The sequence below is a fragment of the Trachypithecus francoisi genome, unplaced genomic scaffold, assembly GCF_009764315.1.
Source record: "Trachypithecus francoisi isolate TF-2019V2 unplaced genomic scaffold, Tfra_2.0 Lachesis_group5, whole genome shotgun sequence".
In the NCBI taxonomy this organism is placed as follows: Eukaryota; Metazoa; Chordata; class Mammalia; order Primates; family Cercopithecidae; genus Trachypithecus; species Trachypithecus francoisi.
Window position 1 is genome coordinate 148537167 of NW_022681470.1, and position 18848 is coordinate 148556014.

General features: G+C 58.6%; 1 protein-coding gene and 2 non-coding genes across 4 annotated transcripts; 1 reads left to right on the forward strand and 2 right to left on the reverse strand.

The window, feature by feature from the left end:
• Positions 1–642: 642 nt before the first annotated feature.
• Positions 643–12879, reverse strand: NDUFS7 (NADH:ubiquinone oxidoreductase core subunit S7). Of its 2 annotated transcripts, none has more exons than XM_033200448.1 (8): positions 12538–12879; positions 8629–8665; positions 7899–7967; positions 7556–7661; positions 5829–6008; positions 5714–5760; positions 3462–3550; positions 643–833 (listed from the first exon to the last, which is right to left on the reverse strand). In XM_033200448.1, the coding sequence occupies exons 1-8, from the start codon at positions 12551–12553 to the stop codon at positions 736–738; spliced, it is 642 nt and encodes a 213-aa protein (XP_033056339.1). In that variant the 5' UTR covers positions 12554–12879; the 3' UTR covers positions 643–735. The 2 variants fall into 2 exon arrangements, with proteins under 2 accessions (XP_033056339.1, XP_033056340.1); XM_033200449.1 differs by lacking the exon at positions 643–833 and adding an exon at positions 835–875.
• On the reverse strand, positions 12845–12918 carry TRNAN-GUU. Its single transcript has one exon. It is a non-coding gene; the product is annotated as a tRNA-Asn (tRNA).
• A 130-nt stretch (positions 12919–13048) lies between these two features.
• On the forward strand, positions 13049–13121 carry TRNAF-GAA. Its single transcript has one exon. It is a non-coding gene; the product is annotated as a tRNA-Phe (tRNA).
• The last annotated feature ends 5727 nt before the right edge of the window (positions 13122–18848 follow it).

Below are 18848 nucleotides of genomic sequence, written 5' to 3' on the forward strand. Positions count from 1 at the left end.
CGGGGTCTCCAGCACCGGTGGCGTCTGGCGCTGAACACAGGAAGATGGGACGTTTGCTGAATGAATGCACGTCCCTGGTGAGGACTGGACTTCGACGGATGAAGGGGCTGGTGGGGTGAAGCCAGGGTCCCCCGAAAGCCCTGGGTGGAGAGGGTCCCCAAAGTGGGGTCAGATAGCCTGTGAGGCTCACGGCCCTGCCCTGCAGCCCTTTGGTTTGGACCAGGTGCCATCTCCCCATCTCCCTGGCCCCAGCCCTCAGCTAACCAGCCCATCCCACTGCCTGGAAATGGGCCAGAGGGCAGTGGCGACCTGCCCGAGTTCACACACAGGCCACAGGCCACACTCTGAACCCCGGGGTAGGCTCAGACAGGCTCTGCTCAGCCTGCCTTAAGGCACAGTGGGAGACTGAGTCAGGGCCCTCCCAGGAGGGAAGGGTGTGGGGCCTTCCATGCTTGGGACTTTGGGCTGCGACATCCACACCAGGGTCTTCACAGAGCAGCAGGAAAGGACCTGCTGGCAGGCACAGTGCCCGTCTCTGCCCCTGGCTCTGCTCCAACCACCCCCAACCCAAGGGCGGCACGCTGCTGGGGGTCTGTGGTCCCCCAGGTCCCTGGCTCCTTTCACCCACACACCACACTGGGAGGCAGCGGCCTGAGGGCAAATTTATTGACAACCTTACGGGACAAAAGCAGGCTGGGGACAGGACGGCGACAGGCTCCGGTGGCAGTGGCAGCACTACCTGCGGTACCAGATCTGCACCCTCCGCTCCCGCTTGATCTTCCTCTGCAGCTGCAGGATACCGTAGAGCAGGGCCTCGGCCGTGGGTGGGCAGCCTGCAGGGACCTTGCCTCAGTCTCCCTTCCCGCAGCCAGAGCCTGTGTGACCACGTGCACAGCGCAGCCGGCTCGGCTTTTGAGGGGCCTCCCGTGCCAGCCTGAAGGTGGAGGCTGGTAGCCCAGGGTGGGCGCAGGGGCCAGGGGCTGGCAGCCGGCATGGGGGACGTCCCTGCAGGAAGACTGGGGTCCTCCCCTGGGCAAGGCCCCACTGCCTTCCTCCCGTGGCTCATCCTGGGCTGCCACAGGAACCTCCTGGACAAGATGCTGACCTCACTAACCCGGCCCCCAGCTTTAGACCTCAGGACTCCATGGGGACCAGCGCTCACCAGACACACTTAGCAATGGGTAGCAGGGCCTGGGGCTGCTCTGGACGGAGATGAAGACAGGGGGGCTGGGCGGAGGGAGGGGAGGCGGCCCAGGGCCCGGGCATCCCACAAGGACCCGATGACCCCCTTTCTGAGCCCCAAGCCAGAGCTCTTTGCTGGGGATCCCCCAGCCCCAGCTGCCGGGCAGGCTCAGAGCAAAGGGCTTGAGCAAGAGGACACAGCCCAGGGCCCAACAGGGACAGCAGGAGTGGAAACAGGTGGGAAAGGACAAGGCCACCACAGGGCCTGGGAAAGGGCGGCTGGGCCCACCTGGCAGAGTTCGGGCAAGTCCAGATTGTCGAAGGGAGGGAGGAGCACAGTCCACAGGAAGGGAGGGAGGAGCACAGTCCACAGGGAGGGAGGGAGGAGCACAGTCCGCAGGGAGGGAGGAGCACAGTCCGCAGGGAGGGAGGGAGGAGCACAGTCCGCAGGGAGGGAGGGAGGAGCACAGTCCGCAGGGAGGGAGGGAGGAACACAGTCCGCAGGGAGTGAGGAGCACAGTCCGCAGGGAGGGAGGGAGGAGCACAGTCCGCAGGGAGGGAGGGAGGAGCACAGTCCGCAGGGAGGAGCACAGTCCGCAGGGAGGGAGGAGGGGCACAGTCCGCAGGGAGGGAGGGAGGGGCACAGTCCGCAGGGAGGGAGGAGCACAGTCCGCAGGGAGGGAGGAGCACAGTCCGCAGGGAGGGAGGAGCACAGTCCGCAGGAGGGAGGGAGGGCACAGTCCGCAGGGAGGGAGGGGGGGCACAGTCCGCAGGGAGGAGGGAGGGCACAGTCCGCAGGGAGGGAGGGAGGGGCACAGTCCGCAGGAGGGAGGGAGGGCACAGTCCACAGTCCGCAGGGAGGAGGGAGGGGCACAGTCCGCAGGGAGGGAGGGAGGGGCACAGTCCGCAGGGGGGAGGGAGGGGCACAGTCCGCAGGGAGTGAGGGAGGGCACAGTCCGCAGGGAGGGAGGGAGGGCACAGTCCACAGGGAGGGAGGAGCACAGTCCGCAGGGAGGGAGGGAGGAGCACAGTCCGCAGGGAGGGAGGGAGCAGCACAGTCCGCAGGGAGGGAGGAGCACAGTCCGCAGGGAGGGAGGGAGGAGCACAGTCCGCAGGGAGGGAGGAGCACAGTCCGCAGGGAGGAGCACAGTCCGCAGGGAGGGAGGGAGGGGCACAGTCCGCAGGGAGGGAGGGAGGGGCACAGTCCGCAGGGAGGGAGGGAGGAGCACAGTCCATGCTCGCACCCTGCCCCTTTGGTCTGCACTGCAGAGGAAGATGCCAGGGGCATGGGCTGAGCTCCTGACCCGGAATGGACCTCTCTGTGCTGACGAGGGTCACAGCGAGGTCCAGGCTGCCCTGTCCACTGCCCCTAGGTGACCTGAACAGTGCAGAATGCTGAGCAAATCAACGCTCTTTCCAGGGAAGCGGAATCCAAAGTCAGAACCTGTTCCTCCACTTTTGAGAGGCGCCAGGACGTGCCTCCCGCTTGCCCAACCCTCCAGACTCGGGACTCAGGGCTGGGCTCTCTGCGCGTGCGCTAATGCTGCAGCACAGGATGGCCAAGAACAGGGCCTCTATCCCTTGTCCCACATGAGCGCCACCTCTAAGCCTGCCTACCATGGACCATTGTCCATGGTGTCCAGGTGAACGCCCGGGTGGCCCTCGTGGGACCACGTGAGGCGCAAGACTCCCACAGGATCACCAGATATAAAGAGCGTTCCCCATGCGATGTGAATCTCAGGTATGCAGCCAGTGCTCCTTTTTAGTATCAGTATAGCCCAAACGCTGTGGGGATATACTGGTACTAAATAATTACTCCTAATTGCTTTCCTGATGGTCAAACTCACCCTAACCTCACAGTCAAACGGAGTCTCCCACATTCTCATTTGCCAAAGGAAGTCCTGCGTGCCCTTCTATAAGGGTGAGGGCGTGGGACGCTGTCCTTGGCCTCCAGGAACCTTCTCTCTTGGTATTTCTAACTGCAGGTCTTTGGTTTCTGTCAGGCAGGACCGTGTGAAACTGCTTTAAAGCAGGCGAGTGTCAGGGATTCCACTCAGCCTCCCCTGCTCCCTCTGCTCCCTCTGATGGCTGAATACATCGCCGACTTCTCACAGGGCACACGCTCCACTAAGACGGAGAGCCCGGAGTCGGCTCATCCATAGGATGGGGGAGCCCGCCGTCTCTTGGGGGTGTGGGACTCCCTCACATGGGCCGCTGGGCTCCGTGTGGCGCTGGCCCTGTCCCCAGCTCTCTCGTGGGCGGTGTGGTCCCAGCCCTACCTGGGACGTAGATGTCCACGGGCACGATGCGGTCGCAGCCCCTCACCACCGAGTAGGAGTAGTGGTAGTAGCCTCCTCCGTTGGCGCAGCTGTGGGGGAGGGGACGTGAGGGAAGCGTGCTGAGGACCTGCCTGCCCACCCTCCCTCCTCACAGCTGTGGGGGAGGTGCCGTGAGGAGCACCTGCCGGGGACCTGCCCTGTCCACCCTCCCTCCACGAGGCCTCGCCCCATCCCCACCCGCCTTCCACTGCAGGTCAGGCACCAACGAGGCTGGAACTTGTCACGGAGAAGCAATGAGCAAACATGTACAGGCTCCCCGAGCCTCCGTGGGACCAGTGGGGCGCGAGCACACGCGTGGCTGCTAACTCGGGGAACAGTGCTCCCCTCCCGAGGGGGCTCCTGACCATCGATTCCTGGGGCTGGAAAGTGTCGGATCACATGTGTCAACAAAAAGCCATTTCAAGCAGCCACAGTGCCAACACCCAGCCCCTGTCTATGGCGCGGCTGAGCCTCACGCCAGGCCCTCGCCCGATTCCGGCTCTGTCAGTGAGATGCTGGGGTCCACCCGGGGCAGGTAGCTGGAAACCCCAGGCGACCACACAGACTCCACTCCCAGCACTGCTTCCCACACTGTAAAAATGGACCTAACCTGAATGCCCAGTAGTGGGAGACGGTTATGAAAACTCTGGAATATTCTGATTCTCTGTTTAGAATTAGATCAGTAATATATCCACACAGTGGGACATTATTCAGCCAAGAAAAGGAGCGAGGCTCGGACACAGGCCGCCGCATGGATGCACCTTGAGGATGTCATGCTCAGTGAGAGATGCCAGACACAGAAGGCCATGCAGCGTGTAATCCTGTTTCTGTGAAATGTCCAGGAAGGGCCCATCCACAGAGATAGGGAGGGGAGGTGTGGGCACCGGGGCTTGGAAGGGGATGCAGAGTGACTGCTGATGGGGACAGCATTTCATTTGGGGGTGATGAGAATGTTCTGGAATTAGAGGTGGTGGCTTAAAAACCACTGAACTGCTCACTTTAAAAGGGTAAACTTCCCAATACCCAATCTCTACAAAAATTTAAAAAATTAGGCACAGTGGAGCACATCTGTAATCCCAGCACTTTGGGAGGCTAAGGTTGGGGGATCGCTAGAGCCCAGGAGTTCAAGGCTGCAGTGAGCTATGACTGCACCACTGCACTCCAGCCTGGGCAACTCAGTGAGACTCTGTCTCTAAAAAATAAAAATAATAAATATTGACTGGGCACGGTGGCTCATGAGTGTAATCCCAGCACTTTGGGATTACTTTTGGGAGGTTGAGGTGGGTGGATCATGAGGTCAGGAGATAGAGACCATCCTGGCCAACATGGTGAAACTTTGTCTTTACTAAAAATATAAAAATTAGCCAGGCATGGTGGCGGGCGCCTGTAATCCTAGCTACTTGGGACGCCAAGGCAGGAGAATCGCTTGAACCTGGCAGGTGGAGACTGTAGTCAGCCAAGATCACGCCACTGCACTGCAGCCTGGGTGACAGAGCTAGACTCTGTCTTCAAATACATAAATAAATAAATATTTTAAAATGTTAAGAGACTAAATACCTTTCAAGGTTATGGGGAAATGACTAAAAATGATGGCAAGGCCAGGTGCGGCGGCTCACGCCTGTCATCCCAGAACTGTGGGAGGCTGAGGTGGGCAGATCACCTGAGGTCAGGAGTTCAAGACCAGCCTGGCCAACATGGTGAGACTCCGTTTCTACTAAAAACACACAAATTAGCTGGGTGTGGTGGTGCGTGCCTGTAGTCCCAGCTACTTGGGAGGCTGAGGCAGGAGAATTGCTTGAACCTGGGAGGCGGAGCTTGCAGTGAGCCGAGATTGTTTCAGGGGACTCTAGCCTGGGTGACAGAGCAAGACTGTCTCAAAAAAAAAAAAAAAGAAAAAAAATTTATGGCAAGTTAGATGGCTGAGATTATAAAACCATCTACAGCACTTATCATCACTTAGGTGTGGGTAAAGCAGAGAACTGGGCGGAATGTGGGCTCTGCTGCGTGGGGGCGGACAGGAGCAATGGTTCTGGGGAGAGGACCCGCAGCACCTCTGCGTGGGGTGGAGGCACCAAGACGGCTGAAGGGCAGAGCTGGGACCACGTGGGATTTTCACCGAATGTAAATGACACTTTCGATAAGCGCCATTAGGGCACAGCCAGGCCAGCACTCGCGCCACTTCCGTCCCTGGAGACGCCCCGCCCTGCACTCACCTCCCCATGGAGACCACGTAGCGCGGCTCCGGCATCTGGTCGTAGACCTGGAAGAGAGGCGGGGTCCGTGCGCAGCTCACTCTGGGGGCGGCTGGGCGGCGGGGAAGAGGCCTACCTTGCGGAGCGCTGGGGCCATCTTGTTGGTGAGTGTGCCGGCCACGATCATGACGTCGGACTGGCGCGGGCTGGCGCGGAAGACCACGCCAAAACGGTCCATGTCGTAGCGCGGTGCGGCCATGTGCATCATCTCCACGGCGCAGCAGGCCAGACCGAAGGTCATGGGCCACAGAGAACTCTGCGGAGGCCAGGCTCGCGTCAGACGCCACCCCTGGAGCCCCGCGTGGCGCAGCATGAGAGTCCACGTGGAGCACCTAGAACCCCCGGCGCATGTCCCGGGGCGGCAGCCGGCAGAGGTGAGAGGCACAGCGGCTCCTGCAGGTAGCCTCCGGGCCCCAAGAGAGTTGTCAAGCGCGCCCCACCAGCCACGTTCAAAATAAAATAGAAACGGGTGAGATCTGTCCTCATCCCACAGTTCCGCGAACCCTGTGTATCCTAAGTCCCACCATTTCAACAGGGGGCTGCAGCCACTCTCTGAGCGTGTGGGCTACAGGCGAGTGGCAGCGCAGGTCTAACCGGGAACTCTCTGCATGAACTAGATCTGGGTCCGCATACCAGGTGCCATGCCTCCGGGAAGCCCTCTGGGATCTCCTTGGCCACGCCCTCCCTCTCCTCCACCCATGCGGCTTCTCATTTCCCCCACGGCTCCTGCTGTCGCTGCACACAGCTCTGAGACCTGGCAGGGGCCCCTGCTGCATGTGTTGGCGGGTGACAGGGCCAAGCTACAGAGCGAGGCAGGGCTGCCCGGGCAGAAATGGCCAGGCTCACTTGCCCGCCAGAAAGAAGCCTGTGTCGGGATGGCCTGCGGCCATTCTTGGGTTCCCTCCATTAGAAACTATCCTGCACTGGGCATCCCTGTCTGGACCACTGCAGCCCTGACAGGGCGGTCACCGTGGCATTGTTTAGGAAACAAAAAACAAAAGGAAACAGTGAACGTCCATCCATGGGGCGTTGCTGGACCCGGGCTGTGGCGGCAAGTGCCGCAGGCGCTGGAGGGAGTTGCCCGTGCTCACGCTGCAGGGGCTGCGTGCGGGCTGCTGCCAAAAGCACAGGCAGGGGAGGCTTTAGATGGGTACTGAGAAGGATCTACTGCCTTCACACGCGCTCCTTTTAACTTAAAACACCACTTTCACCTTAAAAGAGAAACAAGAGGAACACACAGAAGCCAGAAAGAGAATGACGGAAAGGGAGGAGGTCATTTCAAGCAGGGTCTGAATACTCAGATGGAACCACAGGCCGCCAGGCCAGCACAGGGGCCTCCGGGAAGGTCCAGCCTGCTCCAGGCCGCAGGGGTGTGTGTGCATCAGTGAGTGTGCCTGTGTGCATGCGTGCGAATATACGCACATGCATGTGTCCACATAAGTACACGTGTGTGCACGAGTGTGCATGTGTGTGCATGTTTTTGTGTGCGTGTGTGCAAGTGTGTGGATGTGTGTGCATGTGCACATGAGTGCGAGTGTGCGTGTGTGCAAGTGTGCATATATGCATGTGTGCGTACGTGTGTGCATGGGTGTGCATATGTGTATGTGTGCATAACTGTGCATGTGTGGTGCATGTACACACGTCTGTCCATACAAGTGAGCTTGCATGCACATGTGCGCATGTCCATGCATGTGTTGTGTGTGTACATGTCGGTACATTTGTGTGTGTGTGTATATGTCTGCCTGTGAGTGTGCAGAGAGGCCCTGGCGCTCCAGGAGGGCCTGCAGCTCATAGTAGACTCACCCGGCGGGCCCAGTTGACGAGGTCATCCAGCTTGGCCACCACATACTCGCCCCGGCTGCTGGACTTGGGAACCATGGCTCCAGCCTTCCGCAGGGCAGGCTGGGCGCTGTCACAGAGACACATGGGCACAGGAGGCGTCAGCCACGTAGGTACTTCCCAGAGGCGGATACCGGCCCCCACAGCCGCACCAGAGGCCTGGACCCACATGAGGCCAGGGACCAGGATGTGCGACCCCTTCCCCGCCCTATCCAGGCACCCCTGTGGCTGCGGCGCTGATGCAGAAAATGAAGGAGGGGCGGGGGTGGGGCAGGGGGTACGGCCTGCCCCAGAAGGCCAGATTCACCTGCTTGGGCCATCGGTGGCCACGCTCTGATGGACACCTCGTGCCTGCACAGCCACGCCCACGCTGGAGCTGCCGGGAGATGGAGCGCGGGTCAGTGGCCGTCCCAGGCCCCTCCGACTCCCCCAGTCGCACTCACTGTTGTCCTGCCTCTCCCCTCCCTGATGCGGGACTGCTCTCGCCTCTGCCCGTCAGCACTTGGGCCACTGGCCAGAGCCCCTGGGGCCATCTGGCCACTGCTCTGACCCCGAATGATGGCCCAGACTTGAATGGAGTTTCTTTTGTGATGTACCCAGCAGGTCAACAGTGTCCAAGCAAGGACGGTTGCAGGATCATCCACAGAAGGAAACTGGGACCAGGCCTTCCACATGTGACCAAGGTCAGATCCCTGGGCATGCGCCCTCACCACCCTTTCAGTCGCCTGGGTCTCCAGGAGGCCTGCCCGTGGCTGCCATCTGCACAGAGCTCACAGAATGCCTTCCCATGACAAGTGGCGGTGCGCTCTGACGGTGCTGAGCCAGGCCCACAGGGCTTTCCTCCTGACTGTCCAGCCTTTGCCACTGCATGGACTGTTCCAGGGAGGGTCCCAGCACATCACGTGCAGCGTGCAGTGCAGACCGTCACCTGCATCCTGTCCTTAACGCACCACATGACCTTCACAAGGGCCCGCCCCCTTTCGTCTGGCGCTACTGAAGGCCCCTCCCAGCTCAGGGCTGGAGACTCAGGCACTCACCACAGACCAAGGATCCGGAAGCCGCGCAGGCCAGGAGCTGCAGAGAGGACCACAGGGGTGGGGACAGTGAGCCGTGGGCAGCACCAGGGGCCACCGATTCAGGACCCCTGGATGGGCCACAGGGCCAGCCTCCAGGCACTTCCCCGTCAGGCTCCTGCCCGCATGGCCTAGCTCTGACCCCACCTCAAGTGCCACTTAACAAACATTAGGTAACAAGGGGGTTTTCAGAATATGAGCGACTCTTAGTCCCCTGCTTGAGACCCCATGGCCCCAGAAGAAACCCAAATGCTGCCCCGTCTCCCCGCCCTGGCGATATTCACCGGTACCTGCTGCTTTCCTGCCCCAGGGCCTCCGCGCCAGCTGCTCCCCTGCGGCGGACACCCCGCCTCACAATTGCACACCACTGGCCCCTTCTCATGAGGCAGGTTTCAGCTCAGATGCCCGGGGCGTCCCGCCTACACCAGCACCCCAGGTCCTCCTGTTGCCGGCACCCGGTTCTATCTCCATCTATGCATGCTTGTGGGGTGCCTGCCACCCTGGCAATGCCAGGGCCTCCCTGGGTGCCCAGTGCTCGTCCTGTCCTCAGCTGTGCCTGACAAGCATGTGCGGGGTGCTCCAGGCCCTGGCTGGTGCTCGGGGGTTTCCCACGCAGCTGAGCACAGGCCCTATCCTCCAGGAATCTGTAGTCAGCTGAGCAGGCAGGGCGCTGCCCACATCAACCTACACAGCAATGCACCCCTAGAGGAGCCAGCCTCAAAGGAAGCACAGAGGAGGGAACGCGCCTGCACGAACGCTCCTGGGAGAGCCTTCCCGAGGCGAAGGCTGAGGCCAGAGCAGGGCCTTGCCACACCCAGGGGCACTCTGCGGCGGGGAAACGCCTGGAGGTGCCAGGAATCCTGGCTCACAAAGAAGAAGCCAGAAAGGCAGGCTTGGTGCTGGTGACGGCTAAACTGTGTCCCTCCACTTGACCTGTAGCTGAAGGCCTAACCCCAGGACCTCAGAATGTGACTGCTTTTGGAGAAGGGGTCTTTAAAGGGATCATTAATCGCGGGGCGCAGTGGCTCATGCCTGTATTTCCAGCACTTTGGGAGGCCGAGGCAGGTGGATTGCTTGAGGTCAGGAGTTTGAGACCGGCCTGGGCAACACGGTGAAACCCCGTCTCCACTAAAAATACAAAAATTAGCTGGATGTAGTGGCGGGCACCTGTAATCCCAGCTACTTGAGAGACTGAGGCAGGGAGGTAGAGGTTGCAGTGAGCTGAGATCGTTTCACCACACTCCAGCCTGGGTGACAGAGGGAGACTCCATCTCAAAAAATAAAATAAAGCATCATTATAATGTGGTGAGGTCATGAGGGTGGGCCCTCATCTGATATGACTTGTGTCCTTGTAAGAAAAGACTTTCAGGATACAAACACGTACAGAGGGATGATGCAGGGAGCAGATGGCCATGGGCAAGCCAAGGACAGAGGTTTCAGCAGGAACCAACCCTGTTGACCCCCAGTCTTGGCCTTCCAGCCGCCAGAACTGTGCGAACATCAGCTCTGTTGTTTAAGCTGCCCAGGTGATGGTACTTTGTTGCTGTGGCCCCAACAGATGCGGGGTGAGGCCCGATGGAGAGGCTGTAGGCAGCTTCCAGGGGCCAGGGCCAGGGTTTGATGCCCCCGAATGCAGCAGTTCATGGGGCCTTCTCCTCCCTCTGAGCCCCTCCCTCACCCCAGCCTTAGCTTCATCCGGGGTTGCTGTTTTCCATGGCCCCGTCCAGGCCACAACTCTCTGAAGGACACAGGCCTGTGACCTACTTCTTGGCATGCCTGAGGCTGGGCACAGCAGACAGGCTAACTGCCCAGCTCCAGGCTCTGGTGGGAGCTGCCCCACTCCGGGCGTCAGTTTCCCAAGCTGAAAATTCAGGACTTTGGATAAGCTCCTAGCAGAGGAAATGGCTCTTCTGAGAACTTCTGAGGTGATGGGATTCTGTGCCTCTGCGTCCGGCTTTTTTTTTTTTTTTTTTTGAGACCGTTTCACTCTCGTTGCCCAGGCTGGAGTGCAATGGTGCGATCTCGACTCACTGCAACCTCCGCCTTCCGGGTTCAAGCGACTGTCCTGCCCCAGCCCCCCGAGTAGCTGGGATTACAGGCATGCACCACCACACTCAGCGAATTTTGTATTTTTAGTAAAGACGGGGTTTCTCCATGTTGGTCAGGCTGGTCTTGAACTCCAGACCTCAGGTGATCTGCCCACCTTGGCCTTCCAAAGTGCTAGGATTACAGACGTGAGCCACCGCGCCGTGGGCCAGGCATTCTTTTTTTTTTTTTTTCTTTTTTTTTTTGAGACGGAGTCTCGCTCTGTCGCCCAGGCTGGAGTGCAGTGGCCAGATTTCAGCTCACTGCAAGCTCTGCGTCCCGGGTTTATGCCATTCTCCTGCCTCAGCCTCCCGAGTAGCTGGGACTACAGGCGCCCGCCACCTCGCCCGGCTAGTTTTTTGTATTTTTTAGTAGAGACAGGGTTTCACCGTGTTAGCCAGGATGGTCTCGATCTCCTGACCTCGTGATCCGCCCGTCTCGGCCTCCCAAAGTGCTGGGATTACAGGCTTGAGCCACCGCGCCCGGCCAGGGCCAGGCATTCTTAACAAGGGGCCTGGTGAGGAACTGTGAACTTGCTTGGAATAAAAAAACAAAATGTCTTTGTTGTCACCAGCATCTTATGGAAAATTAGCCCTTTGTTCAATTCTTAGTGTAGGCTGGGTGCGGTGGCTCATGCTCAGGCCTGTAATCCCAGCACTTTGGGAGGTTGAGGTGGAAGGATTGTGTGAGCTCAGAGGTTTGAGACCAGCCTGGGCAACATGGCAAGACCCCCATCTATACTAAAAATACAAAAATTAGCCAGGCAATGGCACACACAGCTACACAGGACACTGAAGTGCCAGAAGCCGGGAGGCAGAGGTTGCAGTGATGAGCCATGATACCACTGCACTCCAGTCTGAGTGACAGGCAGACTCTGTCTCAATAAATTAAAAAAAATAAAAAATTCTTAGCACAGACAACAAAATATGGCAGTATTAGCAGGTCCTGTAATTTTTCACCAAGAGGAATCACAGAGGTTTCCTAGCCATGGTACAGGGGTTGCAGACCTTTCTGTATCGTCAAAGCCTGACTTGCAATTCTCACTCCTTCCAACCACAGTCGTAGTTAGACCTGCCGCTAGATCGCGTTCATAAGGAAAGCGCTTAGATTACTAAGTAGCCAATCAGGTTTCAAGACAATCTTTTAATAACTGCCTCTCCGTATAACTGATTTCCTTGCAATTCTATGGATTTTATTCCATGCATTATAACTTTATCTGAGCAGGGGTTCGCAGGCTTCAGCTGATCCCAAAAAAGTCCCTGGAGCGGGACAGGCTGAGATCCGCTCTGCGAGAGGCCCTTACCCCACAGGGTTGGGGAGGGAGGTGGAGGGTCCAGCAGGGTGGTCTGGATGCCCTGGGTCCTGTTTCTTTCCAGGCCCGGCCCTGTAACCTCGAGGAGTCTCGGACCCTCAATGGGCCTCAGTTTCCCAGCATGTCAGGCAGGCCACGCTCTCTCCGGGGCATCTCAAGGGCAGCCTCGCGGGCTGTGCCCTGGTCTCGGGGACGTGAGCGGGACCCCTCCAGCCTCCGCCCCGAGCGCCCTCCTGGGGCTGGGGGCTTGCGTCATGACCTGCCGGGTCTCGGTTTCCCCGACTGTACCCTGGACGCAATAACGGAGACCGTTCATCGCAAGCCAGGCGGGAGCCCGAGGAGCGGCCGGCTCGGACAAGCCCGGAGAGGACGGCGGCGACGACGCCGGCACCGACCCACGACAACACCACGGCACCTGAGGCTCCCACGGCCCCAGACCCGCGCGGCCCCACACCCGCCGCCGGCGCCGCGCTCACCTGACAGCGCCGCCATCTTGGCCTCGGCCTTCAGACAACCTCTGAGGTTCGTCCTCCTTAGCGTTCCGGGTCCCCGGGGCCGTCGCCCAAAGAGGCTCGGAGCGCGTGCGGAAACTGGAACCCGGAGCCGGGAGGTTCCGCTGCGCTTTTGGCCTCCGTGGTCGTGCCTGCGCCGTGCAGCCCCGGATCACCCGAGACGGAAAGGTCATCGGAGTGCGCGCGTGGGGGCGGCGAGTCTGCGGCAGCCCGACCAAAAGAGAGGCGATACTCATCTTTTTGTTATTATAGGAGGGCAAAAATCCCCGTGCGTCCCTGGGTGGGCTCGAACCACCAACCTTTCGGTTAACAGCCGAACGCGCTAACCGATTGCGCCACAGAGACAGCGCTGCCGCCGGGCGCCCGGGAAGACCTTATAAAGTATGTGAGGCCTGCTGACGCGAAACGAGCTACGCCTGCGCGGGGAAGGCGCTGCGCGGGCCGGAGTCACGGCGAGAGCGACCCCTGCTGCCCAGCCGAAATAGCTCAGTTGGGAGAGCGTTAGACTGAAGATCTAAAGGTCCCTGGTTCGATCCCGGGTTTCGGCAAGAGTTTTAGCTCCCCCAAAGATCATCGGTGTCTTTTGTTCAGCATTGGTCCGGATGCCTCGCAGCTATCCCGGACCCCTTCTCGGAACATGACCCCATTCTGCAGAGGAGTCGGGACGTGGACTCATCCCAAGGTAGAAGGGCTCAGACCCAACAACCCCAAAGCCTCCTCTTCCCACCCCCAAGAGGTCATGATTTCAGCCCAAACTTCCCCCTTCCCTGACAAACCCTCGATCTCCCATCTTGCTTAAATTGCTAAGTTTACAGCCTGTACTAATTACATAAAAAACAACACTAAACGCCCAAACTAGCAAAACAGAGTTTGCAGAACGCTTTCTGCATGCATATCATCAAATTTTCATAATTCCACTGGAGGTTTTTTCTGCAGGTTTTATGATTACGAAAACAGAGGCAAAGGCCAGTGCGGTGGTTCACCCCTGTAATCTCAGCACTTTAGAAGGTCGAGGCAGGCAAATCACCTGAGGTCAGGAGTTCGAGACCAACCTGGCCAATATGGTGAAACCCCGTATCTAAATCCCAGCTACTTGGGAGGTGGAGGTTGCAGTAAGTTGAGATCATGCCACCACACTCCAGCCTAGGCGACAGAGCGAGACTCCATCTCAAAAAAAAAAAAAAAAAAAGGAAAAAGAAAAGAAAACAGAGGTGCAAATTAGGTGAACACGGCTGAGAAGCAAAGCTGAGGGACCCTCGAGGACCATGGCAGGTGTTTACTGAATTCGTGCCATGGGCTGGGGGCCCACTGATGAACAAAGCCAGACCTGGTCTCTGTTCTTGGGCAGCTCAAAAGGATTGGAGGGGCCCAGCATGGTGGCTCACACCTGTAATCCCAGCACTTTAGGAGGCCAAGGCAGGAGGATCACTTGAAGCCAGGAACTTAAGACCAGCGTGAGCAACATAGCAAGTCCCCGTCTCTACAAAAAATAATAATAAAGACTTGGAGGAAAAGCTGACAGGAACCTAAGAGGTTGGCAGTTGCACAAAACCATCTTCTTTCTATAGTTCTCATAGCTGCCCATGCTGTAGGGTTTTGGTTTTATTTACTTTTTTGAGATGGAGTCTTGCTCTGTCACCCAGGCTGGAGTGCAGTGGCAAGATCTCAGCTCACTGCAGCCTCCGCCTCCCGGGTTCAAGTGATTCTCCTGTAGCTGGGATTACACACACACACACACCACCACGCCCTGCTAATTTGTTTTTTGTTGTTTTGTTTTGTTTTTTGAGATGGAGTCTTGCTCTGTCGCCCAGGCTGGAGTGCAGTGGCGCGATCTCCACTCATTGCAAGCTCCGCCTCCCGGGTTCACACCATTCTCCTGCCTCACCCTCCCGTGTAGCCAGGACTACAGGCGCCCGCCACCGCGCCTGGCTAACTTTTTTTTTTTTTTGTATTTTTAGCAGAGACAGGGTTTCACCGTGTTAGCCAGGATGGTCTCTTATCTCCTGACCTCATGATCCGCCCGTCTCGGCCTCCCGAAGTGCTGGGATTACAGGCTTGAGCCACCGTGCCCGGCCAATTTCTGTATTTTTAATAGAGATACGGTTTCACCATGTTGGCCAGGCTGGTCTCGATCTCCTGACCCCAGGTGATCCACCCACCTCGACCTCCCAGAGTGCTGGGATTACAGGAGTGAGGCACCGCACCCAGTCATGGTTTTGGTTTTAAATTTATATAAATATTTTTAGAATAGAGTTCTGGGTACCCCATGCCCAGTTCATGAGTGACACATTTGTCACATGATACATTATTACTGACCAAAATCTACACTCTATCTAGTTTCCTGGGTTTCCTCTAAAGCCCTTTATCGGCCCAGGGCTCCATCCGGGACCCCATGTGGCATCAGGCGTGGTGTTTCCTCAGCTCCCGGGACCGTGGCCGTTTCTCAGGCGTTCCCGTTTCTGACGCCCTGCAGTTCTGAGGCACGACTTAATACTGTGGAACATTGCTCATTAGAGATTTTGCTTGTGGGTCTTTTTTACAGGGTCAGGGACAGCAGAATTTCTCCCGTCCCTGGCGTGCCATGTCGGGGTCATGTGTCAGCTGCCCTGGACTCCTCCCGGGAGGAACAGGGAAGCCAGCCCAAGGGTTTCTGGCGGCTCTCAGTCCTAGTGCTGGTGGTGGGGGATGGGGTGGAGACTGCAGCTGAGCTCAGTGGGGGCCCAGGGGGATGGTCCTCGGGCCGCTGGGATGACAGGGCCTCTGGGCTTGTGTCTCCTGTTCAGACTCTTGCCTTCCTATGGGGTCTTTTTTTTTTGAGACTGAGTCTCGCTCTGTCCCCCAGGCTGGAGTGCAATGGCACAATCTCAGCTCACTGCAACCTCTGTCTCCTGGGTTCAAGCAATCTTCCTGCTTCAGCCTCCTGAGTAGCTGAGATTACAGGCATCCACCACCACACTCGGCTAATTTTTGTATTTTTAGTAGAGATGGGTTTTCACCATGTTGGCCAGACTGGTCTCAAACTCCTGACCTCAGGTGATCCGCCCACCTCGGCCTCCCAGAGTGCTGGGATGACAGGCGTGAGCCACTAAGCCCAGCCCCTACAGGGTCTTCACGTTCAGCCGAGGTTGCTCCGTGTGTCCAACAGAATGGCGATGATACTCGGGTGCAGCTGCTGGGGATCCTGGGCCGCTGACTCAGAGGCGAGCTGGCCATTACAGAGGGCGGGCGGGCACTCAGGCAGCTTGACCCACGTGGAGGGGAACCGCAGCCTCCTTCCCAGGCCTTGCCCCGAGCAAGGCTCCTTGGACCCCCAGCCCCGCTGGAGCCTTCAGTTGATGTGACCCCAGCCAGCATCTGGACTGCAGCCCCAGAAGCCACCCCAGAAACACCTGGCCGGGCTGCTCTTAGATCCCTGTCCCACAGAAACCGTGTGGAGAATGTTCCAGCCGCTGGGTTTGGGGGTGGCATTCTCCTGCAAAGTGGGCTGACTGATGGGCTGACTGGATGGAAGGGTGAGGTAGGTGGGGAAGAGAGGAATCTGGTTCAGGAACTCCGGGCCCTGGAGGACACCCCTGAGACAGGGAACATGGAGGAGCTGGCTTCATGGGGCAGAAGCAGGATGTGAGCAGAGGGCAGGCAGCAGTTCCAGAAACAGCTTGGGCCATCAAGAGGGGAAGGACCAGAGCAGGGTCAGAGTGGGAATTGGGGAAGGTGAGAAGGGGGCATGAGGCTGGCACAGGGAGGGAGGCAGAGAGGTACAAGAACCCAGGCAGGCCAGCTGCGGTGGCTCTCATCTATAATCCCAGCACCTTGGAGGCCGATGAGGGAGGATTACTTAGCCTGGGAAACACAGCAAGCCCCATTTCTTTTTTTTCTTTTTCTTTTTCTTTTATTTTTTTTTATTTTTTTTATTTTTTTTTATTTTTATTTTTATTTTTTTTTGAGACGGAGTCTAACTCTGTCGCCCAGGCTGGAGTGCAGTGGCCAGACCTCAGCTCACTGCAAGCTCTGCCTCCTGGGTTCATGCCATTCTCCTGCCTCAGCCTCCCGAGTAGCTGGGACTACAGGCGTCCGCCACCTCGCCTGGCTAGTTTTTTTTGTATTTTTTTAGTAGAGACGGGGTTTCACCGTGTTAGCCAGGATGGTCTCGATCTCCTGATCTCGTGATCCGCCCGTCTCGGCCTCCCAAAGTGCTGGGATTACAGGCTTGAGCCACCGCGCCCGGCCTCTTTTTATTTTTTTTTGAGACGGAGTCTCGCTCTGTCGCCCAGGCTGGAGTGCAGTGACGCGATCTCAGCTCACTGCAAGCTCCGCCTCCCGGGTTTACGCCATTCTCCTGCCTCAGCCTCCCGAGTAGCTGGGACTACAGGCGCCCGCCACCTCGCCCGGCTAGTTTTTTGTATTTTTTTTAGCAGAGACGGGGTTTCACCGTGTTAGCCAGGATGGTCTCGATCTCCTGACCTCGTGATCCGCCCGCCTCAGCCTCCCAAAGTGCTGGGATTACAGGCTTGGGCCACCATGCCCGGCCTATCCATTTCTACAAAAAGCACAAAAATTAGCCGGGCGTGGTGGGACACACCTGTGGTCCCAGCTTCTTGGGAGGCTGAAGTGGGAAGATGGCTTGAGCCGGGGAGGTCAAGGCTGCAGTGAGCCACGTTTGCACCACTGCACTCCAGCCTGGGCAACAGAGCCAGACCGTCTCAAACAAAAAGCAAAACAGACAGTGCCTCAGGCAGTGGGGTCCACGAGAGTGAGGCTTATGTGGTCTGGAATTCTCGCTGCCTGCCTGCGTTGCCCCTTTTAAGATGGACGAAGTGCGCTGTGCGGCCACCACGGTCTCCTTGTTGGAAGCGATCAGACAGGTGCGGCTGCCCCAGCGAGGGGGACCCCAATTCCCCTTGCACTGCTGGGAACAACTGAGACCAGCTTTGGAAAAAGCATTGGCAGGGACATGGGGGTCTCTGCGGCTCAGTGAAGGGGGTTGGGGAGTGTGGGCCAGGCGGCTGGGGGGCTGGCAGCAGCACGCACCCAGGCTCTGAGACACCAGCTGGGCCAAGCCAGAGGGAAGGGGCAGGGGTCAGGGGTCAGGGGAAGGACGCCATGGTTTGTGGCCAGCAGTTTTGCATGGGGCACCAGGCCATGTCTGGGGACATCTGTGGTCATCACGATGGTAGAGGCGGGAGCCCCTGGCATGGAACCACTGAGCACCTAGCAGGACCCAGGATGCCCCACCCCAGGGACCCAGGTCCAATGTCCTCAATGCCAGGGACAGGCCAGGTGGGGTCACAGGGTCAGCTAGCTGCCAGGAGGGGCAGAGCGTGCAGGCTCCTGAGGGCAGGGCTCCAGGAGTCTCCCTGCATGTGTGCATGTGGTCAAGCCTGTCTTCCTGGGGCTCTGGAGGAAGTCGAGGCGCGCCAGCCATGCTGCGGGGAGGGCGAGCCCAGGACCACCCACGCTGGCATCCTCAGAGCGCTGGAATGCTCCTCCCTGGCCGTGCTTGTCAGGTCAGCACCCCCGACTCCCACCCAACTGCCCAGCTGACAACCCAGAGCACCCACGACCCCCCATTACTGAGGCAAGCGGCCAGGCAGGGCCTGCCCCAGCGGCCTTGACAGCCTCAGAGCCCACAGGACAGTAAGGGCAGAGGGTGCGGGCGGGGTGGGACGCACTCGGGGAGCTCTGGCATGTTCTGGTTCCACCTGCTGGGCAGGGCTTCGCTGCAAGACAGGTGCTCACTGTCATTCAGGCTGGAGTGCAGTGGTGTGATCTCGGCTCACTGAAGCCTTGGCCTCCAAACAGGTGATCTTCCCACCTAAGCCTCCTCAGTAGCTGGAGCCACAGGCATGAACCTCAGTGAGGCCCCTGGCTGCTGTTTATTTTTTTGAGACGGAGTCTCACTCTGTCGCCAGGCTGGAGTGCAGTGGCACAATCTTGGATCACTACAGCCTCTGCCTCCCGGGTTCGAGCAATTCTCCTGCCTCAACCTCCCGAGTAACTAGGACTACAGGCGTCTGCCACCATGCCCGACTTATTTTTGTATTTTCAGTAGAGATGAGGTTTTACCATGTTGGCCAGGCTGGTCTCGAACTTCTGACCTCAGGCAATCCGCCTGCCTCGGCATCCCAAAGTGCTGGGATTGCAGGCGTGAGCCACCGCGCCTGGCCTCTGGCTGCTGTTCAAACAGCACCCTAGGCCCGCCAGTGAGGTGGGAATCCACCCTGGGGCCAGGCCGTGTCCCTGAGGATGGCAGAGTCACTCCCCCATTTCCAAGCTTG

What these genes read in the sequence shown, in the direction of transcription:
- NDUFS7 (XM_033200448.1), bottom strand. An exon ending in GCCACCGATGGCCCAAGCAG is followed by an intron (nt 7,662 to 7,898) that starts GTGAATCTGGCC and finishes TCTCTGTGACAG; the next exon opens with CGCCCAGCCTGCCCTGCGGA. An exon ending in TGGCCCCAGCGCTCCGCAAG is followed by an intron (nt 5,761 to 5,828) that starts GTAGGCCTCTTC and finishes CCTCTCTTCCAG; the next exon opens with GTCTACGACCAGATGCCGGA.